The sequence below is a fragment of the Rhinoraja longicauda genome, chromosome 6 (genome assembly GCF_053455715.1).
Source record: "Rhinoraja longicauda isolate Sanriku21f chromosome 6, sRhiLon1.1, whole genome shotgun sequence".
Taxonomy (NCBI): Eukaryota; Metazoa; Chordata; class Chondrichthyes; order Rajiformes; family Arhynchobatidae; genus Rhinoraja; species Rhinoraja longicauda.
Genome location: NC_135958.1, coordinates 4101329 through 4118479, shown reverse-complemented (window position 1 = coordinate 4118479; position 17151 = coordinate 4101329). Strand labels below are relative to the sequence as shown.

The following is a 17151-nucleotide window of genomic DNA, read 5'->3' as shown; positions in this document are numbered from 1 at the left end:
ACTCTCTTTTAAATTCATCCAGTGAATGTGCTTTAATCTGAGGCTATGACCTCTAGTCCTCGACTCTCCCACCAGTGGAAACATCCTCTCCACATCCACTCTGTCCAGGCCTTACATTAGCCACGAATGTTACAAATGGATCCCGCATGATTGCTCGCGATGCCATTATCAGTGCCATAATGGTCAATCAGTATTTTCAATGGTCCCAACCCGAAAGGTCACTTATCCATGTTCTCCAGGGATGCTGCCTGACCTGCTGAGTTACTCCAGAACTGTGTAGGGGTTTCTTTGTAAACCAGCATCTGCAGTTTCTTGGTTCTACATTTCCAATGGATGGACCTTTTTCTACTGAGACAAGTTATAGACAATAGGTGCAGGAGGAGGCCATTCGGCCCTTCGAGCCAGCACCGCCATTCACTGTGATCATGGCTGATCATCCACAATCAGTACCCCTTTCCTGCCTTCTCCCCATACCCCTTGACTTCACCATCTTTAAGAGCTCTATCTAACTCCCTCTTGAAAGCATCCAGAGAATTGGCCTTCTGAGGCAGAGAATTTCACAGATTCACAACTCTCTGTGTGAAAAAATGTTTCCTCATCTCCGTTCTGAATGGCCTACCCCTTATTCTTAAACGGTGACCTCTGGTTCTGGACTCCCCCAACATTGGGAACATGTTTCCTGCCTCTAGCATGTCCAATCCCTTAATAATCTTATATGTTTCGATAAGATCTCCTCTCATCCTAAATTCAATTGTATATAAGCCCAGTCGCTCGTAAGTTTGATAAGTGCTCAGAGTAGCTCAGCAACACTCAACAATCCAGTGATTCTTTCTTTATGCTCCCAGAGCAGCAGTTATTGGGAAATGAAATCGGGACAGATCATCACTCTGGTATTTATTTTCTGCTTCATGTGCACTTCTGTCATGCAACATTAGCAAAGTGTGGTTGTTCAATAACAATTCATTTTGGCAAACGCTCTTTTAATAAAAACATTCTTGGATGAGGTTATCTGCTAAGGATAATCATTTCAATGTGGCTGGTGGATTTACAAAAGTGCGTTACTTCCACAGAAGGAACATGTTAATTTGTCCTGGGCCTCCTCCATTTTCGGAGTGAGGCCAAACACAAATTGGAGGAACAGCACCTCATATTTTGCTTGGGCAGCTTACAGCCAAGCGGTATGAATATTGATTTCTCTAACTTCGAGTAACCAGGCAATCCTCCATCCCTCTCCTACCCACATCATTGTACTAGCTTCAAAGTCATCTTGTTGGATCTCATTGTCAGTAACTCGTTTTATTTTTAGATTTAGAGATACAGCACGGAAACAGGCCCTTCGGCCCACCAAGTCCGCGCCGCCCAGCGATCCCCGCACATTAACACTATCTTACACACACTAGGGACAATTTTTACATTTTACCCAGTCAATTAACCTACATACCTGTACGTCTTTGGAGTGTGGGAGGAAACCGAAGATCTCGGAGAAAACCCATGCAGGTCACGGGGAGAACGTACAAACTCCGTACAGGCGGCGCCCGTAGTCAGGATCAAACCTGAGTCTCCGGCGCTGCATTCGCTGTAAGGCAGCAACTCTACCGCTGCGCCACCGTGCCGCCCACCTGGGCCACAGCTAACAATGTCCTGTCTCCTTTATCATCATTATTTTTTTGCAGATATTTCATTCATTTGTTCTATATCTCTACATCATCATCTATGTTTCTTGTTTCCCTTTCCCCTGACTCTCAGCCTGACGAAGGGTCTCGACCCGAAACGTCACCTATTCCTTCTCTCCAGAGATGCTGCCTGACCAGCTGAGTTACTCCAGCTTTTTGTTCCTATCTTCGGTTTAAACCAGCATCTGCAGTTCCCTCCAGCATATTAATTTCAGCTCCACTTTGAGTCTTCACCCACTTGCGAAAGGCTCTTACCAGTCGTCATTGATACAAGGCCTGGAATGTTTTGGAATGAACTCCACGAGATTTTAAAGTAAAAACTATGCTCAAAGTCACAAACTCAATGAGCATTTCCATGCTGAATGGTACTAAAACCACAACTGCCTAGCAAAGTCAGAGACCTGGGTTCTATCCTGACTACAGGTGCTGTCTGTACAGTGTTTGTACGCTCTCCCTGTGACCACGTGGAGTTTCCCTGGGTGTGACGGTTTCCTCCCGCACTCCAAAAACAGACAGGATTTTTAGATTCATTGGCTTTGGTGAAAGAAAATTGTAAGTTGTCCCGAGAGTGTAGGATAATGCCATTGTATGAGGATCGCTGGTCGGTGCGGACTCGGTGGGCCCCAGGGCCTGATTCCGCGCTATATTTCTGCACTAAACTAAACAGGTTCAACATATCCAGCCAAGTTGTGATTATTTGATTATGTTGTTGAAATACTTTTTGGGGAAAGGTTCCTTTGTTCAAAATGTGGACAAACAATTCTCAATGGGTTTATTCTATTAGGTTAAAAACCTAACCTAGACCCCACCTTGCCTAGCAACTACAGACCCATTTCCAAACTGCCATTCCTGTCAAAAGTCCTTGAAAAGGCAATCCTTAACCAATTAGTGCCCTACCTGCACCAAAACACCATCCTGGAAAGTTTCCAGTCAGGTTTCAGAGCCCACCACAGCACAGAGTCTGCCTTGTTGAAGGTACACAACGACCTGCTTCTCGCCATCGACACCGGCGACTGTGCAATCCTGCTCCTTCTCGACCTCAGCGCAGCATTCGATACAGTGGACCACACCATCCTTATTGACCGTCTCCGGTACGCGGTTGGCATTGATGGCACTGCCCTGAGCTGGTTCGCTTCGTACCTCAAAGATAGGAGTTTCGCCATTAACATAGGCAGTTATTCCTCTGCTCCAGCTAGCCTCTCCTGCGGAGTTCCACAAGGCTCAATCCTAGGCCCCATTCTCTTTTCTCTATACATGCTCCCCCTTGGCCAAATCATTCAAAGGCACGGCATTTCTTTCCACTGCTATGCCGATGACACTCAGCTTTACCTCCCCCTGAAACCCAACAACCAGTCAAATTTAAACAGCCTCTCACACTGCCTTGAGGACATAAAATGTTGGATGGCACAGAACTTCCTCCAATTAAATGAGAGCAAGTCTGAGGTCATCCTATTCGGCCCCCCCGACTCCATCAAATTGATAACAGGCAGTCTTGGAAGCCTATCCTGCCTAGTCAAACCGCATGTCAAAAACCTCGGCATGATATTTGACTCTGCATTAAAATTTGATAAGCAAGTCAACGCTGTGGTAAAAGCCAGCTTCTTCCAACTTCGAACCATAGCTAAAATCAAACCTTTCCTCAAATTCGACGACACAGAAAAAATCATTCACGCTTTCATTTCCTCCCGCCTAGACTACTGGAACTCCCTATACACTGGGATCAGCCAATCTTCCCTGTCCCGCCTGCAACTGGTCCAAAACGCCGCAGCGAGACTCCTGACGGGTACCCGTAAAAGGGACCACATCACCCCGATTCTGGCCTCTCTCCACTGGTTCCCTGTACGGTACAGAATCAACTTCAAGCTCCTCCTATTCACGTATAAAGCCCTAAATGGACACTCCCCCCCCTACATCAACAATCTTCTAACCCCCCTCTCTAACTCCAGGTCCCTCAGATCGGCCGACTTGGGGCTATTCACTATCCCACGGTCTAGGCTTAAACTCAGGGGTGACCGCGCTTTTGCGGTTGCAGCTCCTAGACTGTGGAACAGCATCCCTCTCCCGATCAGAACTGCCCCCTCCATCGACTCCTTTAAGTCCAGGCTCAAAACATATTTCTACTCCCTAGCGTTTGAGGCTCATTGAGGAGGCGCTGTGAACTGTTTGCGTGCTACTGTATGTTTTCATTTTTTTTTTTCTATTGGAACCTAATCAAATGTACAGCACTTTGGTCAACGTGGGTTGTTTTTAAATGTGCTATACAAATAAAATTGACTTGACTTGACTTGACTATTCACAAAATGCTGGAGTAACTCAGCAGGTCAGGCAGCATCTCGGGAGAGAAGGAATGGGTGACGTTTCGGGTCGAGACCCTTCTTCAGACTGATCTCATCAGTCTGAAGAAGGGTCTCGACCCGAAACGTCACCCATTCCTTCTCTCCCGAGATGCTGCCTGACCTGCTGAGTTACTCCAGCATTTTGTGAATAAATCGATTTGTACCAGCATCTGCAGTTATTTTCTTATAATTCTCAATGGGTTGTTCCTCAAGCATGTCCACCATAACAACAACAAACGATTCAGGGAACTGTTTGTTTTATAGTAGCTACCTTTACTGAACATTATACTTCATGTCAGAATTAATGTGATAGCTTTTAATAAAATATCCTTGTGGGCCTTGATTCTAGATCTGTTGTCCATTTGTAACATTTCCCTGTACATAGACCCAAGGAACTGCAGATGCTGGTTTACAAAAAACACACACACAAAGTGCTGGAGTAACTCAGCGGGTCAGGCGGCATTTCGGGAGAACATGGATCGACGACATTTCGTGAAGATGTGTCCCGACTCAAAACATCGCCTCTCCATGTTCTTCAGAGATGCTGCCTGACCTGCTGAGTTACTCCGGCACTTTGTCTTTTTTCTCCCAATACTTAGTTTGTTGATTTATAGCGATGGAAGGAACTGCAGACACTGGTTTGAACCGAAGATAGACACAAAAAGCTGGAGTAACTCAACGGGCCAGACAGAGTTTCCCTGGAGGAAAGGAATAGGCGACGTTTTTGGGTCGAGACCCCTCTTCAGACTGCAGATTTATAGTTCATTTCACATTACTTAACCGGACTAATTTCTTCATTTCAGCCTCAGCAACAATTGGGGGGAATTCGGATGGGGCACCCTGTGCATTTCCTTTCGTTTTCCTTCGGAATACCTTTGACTCTTGCACCACAAATGGACGTAACGATGGAAAGATGTGGTGTGCCACCACTGGGAGTTATGATGATGACAGCAAGTGGGGATTCTGCCCTGACAGTGGTAAGTGGCAGACGAGTTGTACAGGGCCCTGGTGAGACCACATCTGGAGTATTGTGTGCAGTTTTGGACTCCTAATTTGAGGAAAGGACGTCCTTGCTGTTGAGGCAGTGCAGCGTAGGTTCACGAGGTTAATCCCTGAGATGGCGGGGCTGTCATGTGAGGAAAGATTGGAAAGACTGGGCTTGTATTCACTGGTGTTTAGAAGGATGAGAGGGGATCTTCTAAAATTATAAAAGGACTAGCTAGACAAGCTCGATGCAGGAAAAAAATTCCCAATGTTGGGGGAGTCCAGAACCAGGGGCCACAGTCTAAGAATAAAGGGGAGGCCATTTAAAACTGATGGGAGAAGAAACTTTTTCACCCAGAGAGTTGTGAATTTGTGGAATTCTCTGCCACAGAGGGCAGTGGAAGCCAATTCACTGGATGAATTTAAAAGAGAGTTAGATAAAGCTCTGGGGGCTGGTGGAATCAAGGGATATGGGGAGAAGGCAGGCACAGGTTACTGATTGTAGATGATCAGCCATGATCACAATGAATGGTGGTGCTGGCGCGAAGGGCAAAATGGCCTCCTCCTGCACCTATTTTCTTTGTTTCTAAGATCATATCTGAGGAAGGACGTGCTGGCTCTGGAGAGGGTCCAGAGGAGGTTTACAAGAATGATCCCAGGAATGAGTGGGGTAACCTATGACGAACGTTTGTCGACACTGGGTCTGTACTCGCTGGAGTTTAGAAGAATGAGGAGGGACTTCATTGAAACACACAGAATAGAGAAAGGCTTGGATAGAGTGGATGTGGAGAGGATGCTTCCACTTGTGGGAGAGTCTAGGACCAGTGGTCACAGCCTCAGAATTAAAGGACGTTCTTTTAGGCAGGAGATGAGGAGAAATTTCTTTCATCAGAGGGTGGTGAATCTGTGGAATTCTTTGCCACATTAGGCTGTGGTGGCCAAATCAGTGGATATCTTTAAGGCAGAGATCGATAGATTCTTGAATAGTACGGGTGTCGGAGGTTATGGGGAGAAGGCAGGAGAATGGGGTTAGGAGGGAGAGATAGATCAGCCATGATTGAATGGCGGAGTAGTCTTGATGGGCTGAATGGCCTAATTCTACTCCTGTCGCTTATGACCATATGACAGTAAAAGTTAAAAAACTATACTTTTTAGAAGGGGGTGGCATGGTGGTGTGGCGGTAGAGTTGCTGCCTCGCAGCGCCAGAGACCCGGGTTTAATCCTGGCCTTCCTCTGTCAACAGTTGGCTAAAATAATACTGATGTTTCTTTTTTCTTGCAGGTTATAGTCTCTTCCTTGTCGCTGCTCATGAGTTTGGCCACGCACTCGGGCTAGAGCACTCCCAGGATCCGGGGGCATTAATGGCTCCAATTTACACCTACACCAGAAACTTCAGGCTGTCGCAAGATGACATTTCCGGCATTCAGAAACTCTATGGTACAGTAACAGCGGAGACAATTCATAATGGAAAATTAATAATTTGTTTTGCACACTGCAGTTTGACTGTTACGAACAAAAATGTTCTTTAAATGGGTTGTAAGAAACTGCAACTTAAAGAAGAAGACTCACTTCAGAAGGCGGTGGTTGAGGCAGGGGCAATTGCAACGTTTAAGAAACAATTCGACAGGTACATGGATAGGACAGGTTTGACAGGATACGGGCCAAACACAGGCTGGTGGGACGAGTGTAAATGGGACATGTTGGTCGGTGTGGGTAGGTTGGGCTGACAGGCCAGTTTCAACGCTGTATAGAAACATAGAAAATAGGTGCAAGAGGAAGCCATTCGGCCCTTCGAGCCAGCACCGCCATTCATTGTGATCATTGCTGATCGTCCCCAATCAATAACCAGTGCCTGACTTCTCCCCATATCCCTTGATTCCATTAGCCCCTAGAGCTCTAACTCTCTCTTAAATCCATCCAGTGATTTGGCTTCCACTGCCCTCTGTGGCAGAGAATTCCACAAATTCACAACTCTCTGGGTGAAAAAGTTTCTTCTCGCCTCAGTTTTAAATGGCCTCCCCTTTATTCTAAGACTGTGCCCCCTGGTTCTGGGCTCGCCCAACATTGGGAACATTTTTCCTGCATCTAGTTTGTCCAGTCTTTTTATAATTTTATATGTTTCTATAAGATCCCCTCTGATTCCACGTATGATTCCACGTCTCTAGAAAAACTGAGTTCACCTTCTTTTCCCTCAACTTATTTAAATATTATAAAATGCATAATGACGAGAAATTTATTTGAGCAAATCTTGGGAATATTATTCCAGCTTTTATTTGGACACTGCTGATGGCTTGATTGTAATAATATAGTCTTTCCGCTGACTGGATAGCACGCAACAAAAAACCTTTTCACTGTACCTCGGTACACGTGACAATAAACCAAACTAATTAACTAACCGATTCAGTAATTCAAACGTCTTCATTGTATGTTAAACAGTTGCATATCGAACAAAGTTCTATCCATCAGAGGTAAATCTAAGTATCAGTCCAAGAATAACTGAGATGATGCAAAAAGTAGGCATAGTTTGTAAATTCATGTTATATATTACAACAGTAGACACAAAAACCTGGAGTAACTTAGTATGATAGGCAGCATCTCTGGGGAGAAGGAATGTGTGACGTTTGAGACGAGGTCGAGTCGAGGTTTCGGGTCGAGACTGAAGAAGGGTCTCGACCCAAAACGTCACCCATTCCTTCTCTCCAGAGATGCTGCCTGTCCCGCTGAGTTACTCCAGCTTTTCGTATCTATCTTTGATTTAAACGAGCATCTGCAGTTCATTCCTACTTATATATTACCATGATGTGTTAACATGTCTTATCAATACTTTATGACTTTATTGAATGAATTGAACAATTATTAACATTCTTACTGCCTCCTGTCAACTGCATGTCATTTTTGGTCCTTTGCATTCACTTTAGGTGCTCCAACTGGTAAGCCTTTGCCACCAACACAGGGTCCAGTTACTCCAATGGATCTATGTAAGGAGAACTTGGTCTTTGATGCAGTTACACACGTGAGGGGAGAAATGTTCTTCTTTAAAGATCGGTATGGACTCTTTACCCATTTTATATCTATCTGTTATTCACCAGAAGTCAAGAGTATTTAATTGTCATATTGTACCAGCAATGGAACAGTAAAATTCTTACCTTAGTTTCATTTTGTTTTGAAATACAGTGCGGAAACGGCCCCTTTCGCCCTGCCAGTCGGCACTGACCAGCGGTCCCCGCACACTTACACTATCCCACACACGCGAGGGACAATTTTACATTCATACCAAGCCAATTAGTCTTTGGAGTGTGGGAGGAAACCGAAGTTCTCGGAGAAAACCCACGCAGGTCACGGGGAGAACGTACAAACTCTATACAGAAGGCACCCTTAGTCGGGATCGAACCCAGGTCTCTGGCGCTGTAAGGCAGCAACTCTACCGCTGCGCCACCATGCCCCACACAGCTTCTGCAGCTTGACAACCCCATTAACGCAATACACAGATATGCTGGATTAAACCGAAGATGGACACAAAAAGCTGGAGTAACTCAGCGAGACAGGCAGCATCGACCCGAAACGTCACCCATTCCTTCTCTCCAGAGATGCTGCCTGACCCGCTGAGTTACTCCAGCATTTTGTGTCTATCCATAATCACATAACCTTGTCTTCATTATCCAATAAAGTAGTTACTTAAACTTTAATCTGTCTAAATGCCTAGAGATGATAATTATTTCTTTAATATCTGACATCATAAATGATCTTCCAAAATATTTGAATTACTTAGTTTTTTTCCTATTACTGATATTAGTATAAAGATAATGTAGAAGTGCTTTAAGTAATTCAATCCATTTAAAATGAAAGTTTTTGTTATAATGCGATTGTTTCAGGCAGGTTTAGCTAATCCTGTGTAATGTTATTGTGATTTCCCGCATTTAAGCAAGTTTGGTAGAGTTATCCCGGTTTGCAAAGACCAATTTATTCTTCTCCTTGAGAAAGACGCGGAATAGGTTTATCAACTATTATTTTATTCTGTTTCCGGGTGTACGATTGTCAAAGAGAATAATCTCAAAAATCCGTGGAATTCTCTGCCTCAGAAGGCAGTAGAGGCCAATTCTCTGAATGCATTCAAGAGAGAGCTAGATAGAGCTCTTAAGGATAGCGGAGTCAGGAGGTATGGGGAGAAGGCAGGAACGGGGTACTGATTGAGAATGATCAGCCATGATCACATTGAATGGTGGCGCTGGCTCGAAGGGCCGAATGGCCTCCTCCTGTACCTATTGTCTATTGTCTATAAAAAGGGGAAGTGTGTAGTAAATGGTGCTGTAGGCAGATTCATGGTGCAAAGGGTGATGAGAAATGGGCATCCCGAGGAATCTGTCGATTGTGAGTTCTCTCAAACCTTTTGCTCCTTCAGATTTTTCTGGAGGACCACAAATCCTCGGAACAAGCCCACCGGACCGAGCCTCGTTGTTATCTACTGGGTTGACCTACCTGACACAATTGACGCTGCCTATGAGGATCCTATTCAGGAAAAGAATGTATTCTTTGCAGGTATCATTCTTAATATCCACTCTGGTTCAGCAAATACATCACATTTATGGTTTATTCAACAAACTGGCAGATACAGTGTCTAGGACCCAGCCAAAATTCTGCAATGCACAGAACTTTAACCAGTTTGTTCAGCCACAATATTAACTTGACGAATATTAATTTGTCACCTTCCCCTCAGCTAACAATGAACCATTCTACATTTCCTTGTCAGCATCTGCTTTGATCTGTCGTTTTCACACCTTTACCCTTCTATATCACTAGACTCCATCTCCCCTGACTCTCAGTCTGAAGAAGGGTCTCGACCCGAAACATCACCCATCCCTTCTCTCCAGAGATGCTGCCTGTCCCGCTGAGTTACCCTAGCATCTTGTGTCCATCTTCAGTAAACCAGCATCTGCAGTTTCATCCTACACATTAACTTTTTAAAAACTCTTCATAGCTACGAAATCCTACGTAATCTAAAAGTCAATAATGTCGTTATTTTTGCACTCTATGCAAACTCTGAGGTAAATCCTATGGGGACAGTAACTCAGCTTTTCCACATTTTTAACCTTTACCGCCACTATGTGTCAGCAATGAAAGCAATAATTAGTGAGAATTATGTCATGTGTGAAAGACAAGAAAATGCTTGATCTTAATAGTGGTGACGTTGGATTAGTTTAGAGATACAGCGCGGAAACAGGCCCTTTCGGCCCACTGGGTCTGCGCAGACCAGCGATTCCCGCACATTAACACTATCCTATACCCACTAGGGACAATTTTTACATTTACCAAGCCAATTAACCTACGTATCTGTACGTCTTTGGAGTGTGGGAGGAAACCGAAGATCTCACAGAAAACCCACGCAGGTCATGGGGAGAACGTCCAAACTCCATACAGACGGCGCCCGTAGTCGGGGATCGAACCCAGATCTCCGGCGCTGCATGGGGACAAGGCAGGAACGGGGTACTGATTGAAAATGATCAGCCATGATCACATTGAATGGCGGTGCTGGCTCGAAGGGCCGAATGGCCTACTCCTGCACCTATTGTCTATTGCATTCGCTGTAAGGCAGCAACTCTACCGCTGTGCCACCGTGACCGCCCTAAAGAACATGATTGCAGTATAAAATCAATTTCCTCGAATAATGTTAGAAATAACTTTATCACCTTGCCATTCAGAAGTTCAATACTAATATCACAATGTGAGAGTAATTATGGAAGAAATAAAAGGTTTTGTCGAGTGCATGGCTGATAACGTGAAGAAATCACAGGTCGGCAATGTTCAATCACACTATATCACTGGAAAACACTGCCTCTCCTTCCTTAGGTGATCAGTACTGGATTTACACTGCCAGCAACCTGGACAAAGGATACCCCAAGAAAATATCTATGCTTGGTCTTCCAAGTGACCTGCCACGAATCGATGCAGCTTTTAATTGGAAGAAAAACAAGAAGACCTATTTCTTCGCAGGTGACAAATTCTGGAGGTAAGTTGAAGCGCTAAATATCAATGAACAATGTTTTATATTTTCAGATTATAGCTTGAATAACCATTCTTTATTCTTGCAAATGTGCAAAATGTTAAAACGTTGGATTTTACGATGCTGCAGATTAGATTAATTTTGTTGTCACAAAATAAAATATAATTTTTGGGCAGCACGGTGGCGCAGCGGTAGAGTTGCTGCCTTACACCGCCAGAGACCCGGGTTCGATCCTGACTACGGGTGCTGTCTGTGCGGAGTTTGTACGTTGTCCCCGTGACCTGCGTGGGTTTTCCCCGGGTTTCTCCCACACTCCATGCAGTTTTGTAGGATAATTAGTTTTGGTTAAAATTGCAAATTGTCCCTAGTGTTTGTAGGATAGTGTTGGTGTGCGGGGATCGATGGTCGGCGCGGACTCGGTAGGCCATAGGGCCTGTTTCCATGCTGTATCTCTAAACTAAACTAAAGAATAACATTCTAGTGTAGATGGGACATGTTGATTGGTGTGGGCAAACTGACATTCAATAATTGGTCTTTGTAGGAGTAAGTTACGTTATCTATATACTAAAACTCTCATTTGTTATCTTGTTTGTGACTGAACTTCAGCCAAAACGGTACACGATAGCGCGACAGTTTTAGGCCCACCTTACTCACCATTGTCACTTTAGTGATAATGCAAGTAGTTTTATTGAAATCGGTGTTATATTTTTTAAGTTATTCACATTTTAAAGTTTACATTTATCTCCTAGGGAGGGAGGGAGGGAGGGGGGAGGGGGGTGGATAAGGGGTTGAGGGGGAAGGGGAAGTGGGGAGGAGAGGGGGGAGGGGGAGGGGGAGGGGAGGGGAAGAAGGGGAGAGGGGGGGAGGAGAGGGTGCTGCACCAATGCAGGAGAGGTTTGGGCCCAACGGGTCCACTTGGTCGAGAATGCAAGTAGCTTTATTGAAATCGGTGTTATATTTTTTAAGTTATTCACATTTTAAAGTTTAAATCTATCTCGTAGGGAGGGAGGAGGGAGGGGTGGGGGGAGGGAGGGGGGAGGAGGGTGGATAAGGGGGGTTGAGGGGGAAGGGGAAGTGCGGAGGGGAGGGGGGAGGGGAGGGGGAGGGGAGGGAGGGGAGAGGGTGCTGCACCAATGCAGGAGAGGTTTGGGCCCAACGGGTCCACTTGGTCTAGTTATAACTAAAGGTCTGGATTTTGAATTCTTGCAGATACAATGAGGCAAAGAAGAAAATGGATGCTGGATTCCCTAAACTAATTGCAGATGCCTGGAATGGGATCCCAAATAACTTGGGTTCAGTCCTAGAGTCTCTTGAAAACGGTGAGATTGATGTCTTTACAGTAGAACAAAACCCTGGGATGTTACTGGTTAAAAATCAGGAAGCGAAACAATGTTACCCATCGCTAAAAGCATGATCCCCCATGCACGCTTATTAATTCATCACTTTTCCATGAACAAGGCATGTCCATAACTTAAACAAATCGTTGCAATAACAACGGGTTTGTGGTGACATAACGGACTGGGGTCAACAATTGTTTCAGATTTATAGAAATAGTAAAGGCAAACAAACGAGCCGTAAAACTCCACGGAACACATCATCTGGTTAAATAATCTCTGCATAGGTTAAGCTACCTTTGGAAGTAAGAATTGCCAGAGGGTCACAGCGGTAGAGCTGCTGCCTTACAGTGCCAAAGACCCGGGTTCCATCCTGGCTAAATGCCCTATATGAGAGCTCCAAGCTCTATAGTACATTGGTTAGGCTGCGTTTGGAATATTGCGTGTGGTTCTGGTCAGCCCATTGTAGGAAAGATGTGGAGGCCTCGGAGAGGATGCAGAAGAGGTTTACCAGAATGCTGCTTGGATTAGAGGGTCCCAGCTACTGGGGGAAGTTGGATAGATTTGGATTGTTTTCTCTGGAAGGTTGGAGGTTGAGGGGGAAACTGATAGATATATACAAAACTTTGAGTGACATAGATTGAGAAGGTGTAAGAAAATAACTGCAGATGCTGGTACAAATCGAAGGTATTTATTTCACAAAATGCTGGAGTAACTCAGCAGGTCAGGCAGCAACTCAGCTTCAGACTAAAGAAGGGTCTCGACCCGAAACGTCACCCATTCCTTCTCTCCTGTGATGCTGCCTGACCTGCTGAGTTACTCCAGCATTTTGTGAAATAAATACCTTAGATTGAGAAGGTAGTCAGAACCTTTTTTTGTCAGGGTGGAAATGTTCAAGACTAGAAGGCAATGCTATAGGGTGTGAGGGGGAAAGTTTAATCTAATGTGAAGGGCATGTTTTTTACACAGAGAGTGGTAGGGGCCTGGAACGCACTACTGGGGGGGGGGGGTTGCAGTAGTATTTAAGATGCTTTTGGACAGGCACATGGAAATGCAGGGAATAAAGGAATTTGGACAGGCTGATGAGATCATTTTAACTTGGCATCATGTTCAGCACAAACATTGTGGGCCGAAGGGCCTGTTTCTCTGCTGTACTGTTCTATGTTCATTGGAAAAAGTTTGAGGCATAGTGTTCTGCTTACTTTCAAAGCACAAATGGTGTGATATACTGCTGGGTTAGAGATGAAGTGGTGATTAGTTGGTGCCAGTTCTCGCGATAAGTTAGAAAACAATCAGAAGAGTCGGCTACTTGAACATCTTGTGGGTATACGAGATGTTGCTGAGTCCAACACGTTCTAATGCCAAGGCAGCTTAATGTTGCCACAGAATCTGGGGATTAGGTTTGCTTCAACAGTGGATCAGCCAGCATCTGTGGAGGCAAATGGACAGGCGAGGTTTCGGGTCAGAATGCCCTCTGGTTCCACAGAGAGCACTCTGCTGGTAACAGCGCATAGAGTTGCTGGGGATTCCAGGCTTCTATGGCCTCCCATTCAAATGTTAGGAATGTGCTTGAGGTGAGACAAGCTCCTGTGGTGACCCTGGAATCACTACTGAATCCAGCAATGTTCCGCAAGGTTTTTTTTTAAAGGCACAAAAGTGCTGGACTAACTCAGGCAGTGTCTCTGGAGAATATGGATAGGTGATTTTTCGACCTGAAAGGTCATGTTTCGGATCGAGGCCCTTCTACAAACTCAGCTGATCTCTCGCCAGGCTTTGTCCTGTCCTTCCTCACTTCCAACTTGTTCCCCCAATCCCCCTCCCCCTTCCATAATTTAGGGCAGCCCGGTGGCGCAGCGGTAGAGTTGCTGCCTCAGCGCCAGAGACCCGGGTTCGATCCTGACTCCAGGTGCTGTCTGTGCGGAATTCATACGTTCTCCCCGTGACCGCTCGGGGTTTTCTCTGGGAGCTCCGGTTTTGTCCCACACTCCAAAGACGTACGGGTTTGTAGGTTAATTAGCTTCGGTAAAAATTGTAAAGTTGTCCCTCCTGTGTAGGATAGTGCTGATGCACCGGGTCGGCGGTGACTCGGTTGGCCAAGGGGCCTGTTTATGAGCCGTCATTTATAATTTCCTAATCTGAGGAAAGACATTCTAGCCTTAGAGGGAGTACAGAGAAGGTTCACAAGATTGATCCCTGGGATAGCAGGACTTTCATATGAAGAAAGACTGGATAGACTAGGCTTATACTCGCTGGAATTTAGAAGACTGAGGGGGGATCTTATAGAAACATATAAAATTCTTAAGGGGTTGGAGAGGCTAGATGCGGGAAGATTGTTCAAAAAAGTTGGGGAAGTCCAGCTTAAGGATAAGGGGGAAGTCTTTTAGGACCGAGATGAGAAAACATTTCTTCACACAGAGAGTGGTAAGTCTGTGGAATTCTCTGCCACAGAAGGTAGTTGAGGCCAGTTCATTGGCTATATTTAAGGTGGAGTTAGATGTGGCCCTTGTGGCTAAAGGGATCAGGGGGTATGTAGAGAAGGCAGGTACGGGATACTGAGCTGCATGATCAGCCATGATCATATTGAATCATGGTGCAGGCTCGAAGGGCCGAATGGCCTACTCCTGCACCTATTTTCTATGTTTCTAAATGTGCATTGAAAGTCTTTTTTCTTACATTTTCCGCAGGATACAGCTACTTCTTCAAGGATTGGTACTACCTCAAATTGGAAGATGAAAGCTTGAAGATTATCAAAGTAGGGAGTGTGAAAAGTGACTGGCTTGGTTGTTAGGGTAAACTTGTTTCCAATCATTTATGGTATTTCCTTTCAAAGAATCGAAAGTCTTAGCTGTACATTATCGTTAAAATGGCAGGTACAGTTTTGTCTTACAGATGCAAAGTCCATCTTGGAATTTTATACCAAAACCAACTACAACAGTATTATATCCAGTTTTGGTATTGGAACAATAGTTTTGCTTCAGTCATTTCATTATTCATTGATATGGTAAAAAATGGTGTAGGCACAGGTTGCCTCTGGTATTGATATGTGTGGTGCAATGGAAAAATAATGAGAAACTATTATTTAAGTATTTGAAAATGCTTTCTGTACTTCACTGCACAATTTTTTAAACACAAGCTATATTCGTATTAAGTTTTTTTTTCTTTTAAGATATAGGAAATACTTTAAACAAATCCAAATGAGTTTTTCATGTCTTGAATTATGAAATATTTGGCTGTGATATATGTTAAACATGAAACATGAAAATTATCAATTAGCTATCAGAAGGAGATTGAGATTAATTTTGTTTTGAGCAAATATGACAGATAGATGAAAATCAGGTGAAAAACAAAATGCTGGAGTAACTCAGCGGGCCAGGCAGCATCCCAGGAGAGCGTGGATAGGTGGCGTTATGTGTCGAGATCGTCCAGTCTGAAGAAGGGACCCATCCTAAAACATCACCTGTCCATGTCCACCGCCTGACCCGCTGTGTTACTCCAGTACTTTGTGTCTTTTCTTGATAAACCAGCATCTGCAGTTCCTCGTTTCTACAAAAATCAGGTTGCATTTGCAGAATGATTTAATTACATGAACTGAATAAAATCAGTTTTTGCAGAGTATACTTAGTGAAAGTTATATGCACAAATCTAATTACAAATAAAATCTCACAAGAAACACAGGTTTAGTTATTTTGCTCAGAGATACAGCGTGAAAACAGGCCCTTTGGCCCTCCGAGTCCATACCGACCAGCGATCCCCACACATGAACACTATCCTACGTACACTAGGGACAATTTATACTTATGCCAAGTCAATTAACTTACAAACCTGCACATCTTTGGAGTGTGGGAGGAAACCGAAGATCTCAGAGAAAACGGGGAGAACGTACAAACTCCGTACAGACAGCACCTGTAGTCGGGATCGAACCTGGGTCTCCGGCGCAGCAAGAGCTGTAAGGCAGCAACTCCACCATTGCGCCACCGCGCCACTCTTTCAGTATTTTGGTATTTTGCATTGCAATGTTAAATGAATCTGCAGAAGCTCTATGAGTTTTGGAAGTATTCTTGTATTAATTCAGTTTTTCTTTTGCAGAAATTTGATATTCAATAAAGTTATCTTAAAGGAGGTTTGACTCCAATTCTTGCGACTAATTAACAGTAAAAGGACAGTAGGCAGACAAAGTTACCTCATTAAATTTACCCAGAAATTATTTAACCCATACATCATAATAGGTATTAATATATTGTTAATCAAATAAATCCTTGCCTGTGGCTAGGCATTTTAATGAAGTCGTCTCATTAACAAGATAGTTTGGCATAGTTATTTCAAAACCGAAGAAAATAGGTTATAAGTGTGAAAATGCGATAACCTCATATTAGGAATGAACATTCTTAATATAAATTCCAATTTGCAAGTACAAAATTAAATTACCTCGGGCACAATGAGACACTGATAATAACCTCTCTCTTCTTCAGTGACTTTACAAAGTTCTGCTGAAATTCAAAGGCAATTAACCAGAAGTATACATTAGCCAGAAATGTCTTGTGATTGTTTATTTATGGCCAATGTGTATACATCTTTGGCCTCCTGGGAAAATCTTAATATTGTACGTACCCAGTTTTTCAAATGCCTAAATAAACTCCCAAACCATTAAGTTCTCTTTTCTGTTGTTGTTTCATGTTACCGCTGAACTTCCTTTTGTTGCCCAAATTAGCTTTGGATCTGTGGGGTGTAGAGAGTCTTACAGCGTGGACACAGGTCTTTCGGCCCAACTTGCCCACACCGACCTACATGCCCCATCTATACTAGTCCCACCTGCCTGCGCTTGGCCC

General features: G+C 44.2%; 1 protein-coding gene across 1 annotated transcript in view; it reads left to right on the top strand.

Annotated features, from left to right (window-relative positions):
- Window positions 1-16930, top strand: part of mmp2 (matrix metallopeptidase 2) — a 36481-nt gene extending 19551 nt beyond the window's left edge. Inside the window, exons 7-13 of the mRNA XM_078400375.1 lie at window positions 4813-4986; window positions 6275-6430; window positions 7912-8038; window positions 9393-9529; window positions 10838-10997; window positions 12201-12310; window positions 15010-16930. Of these exons, the coding sequence (XP_078256501.1) occupies window positions 4813-4986; window positions 6275-6430; window positions 7912-8038; window positions 9393-9529; window positions 10838-10997; window positions 12201-12310; window positions 15010-15113 (968 nt within the window). The 3' untranslated portion in view covers window positions 15114-16930. The remainder of the gene's footprint in view (window positions 1-4812; window positions 4987-6274; window positions 6431-7911; window positions 8039-9392; window positions 9530-10837; window positions 10998-12200; window positions 12311-15009) is intronic.
- Window positions 16931-17151: the final 221 nt, after the last annotated feature.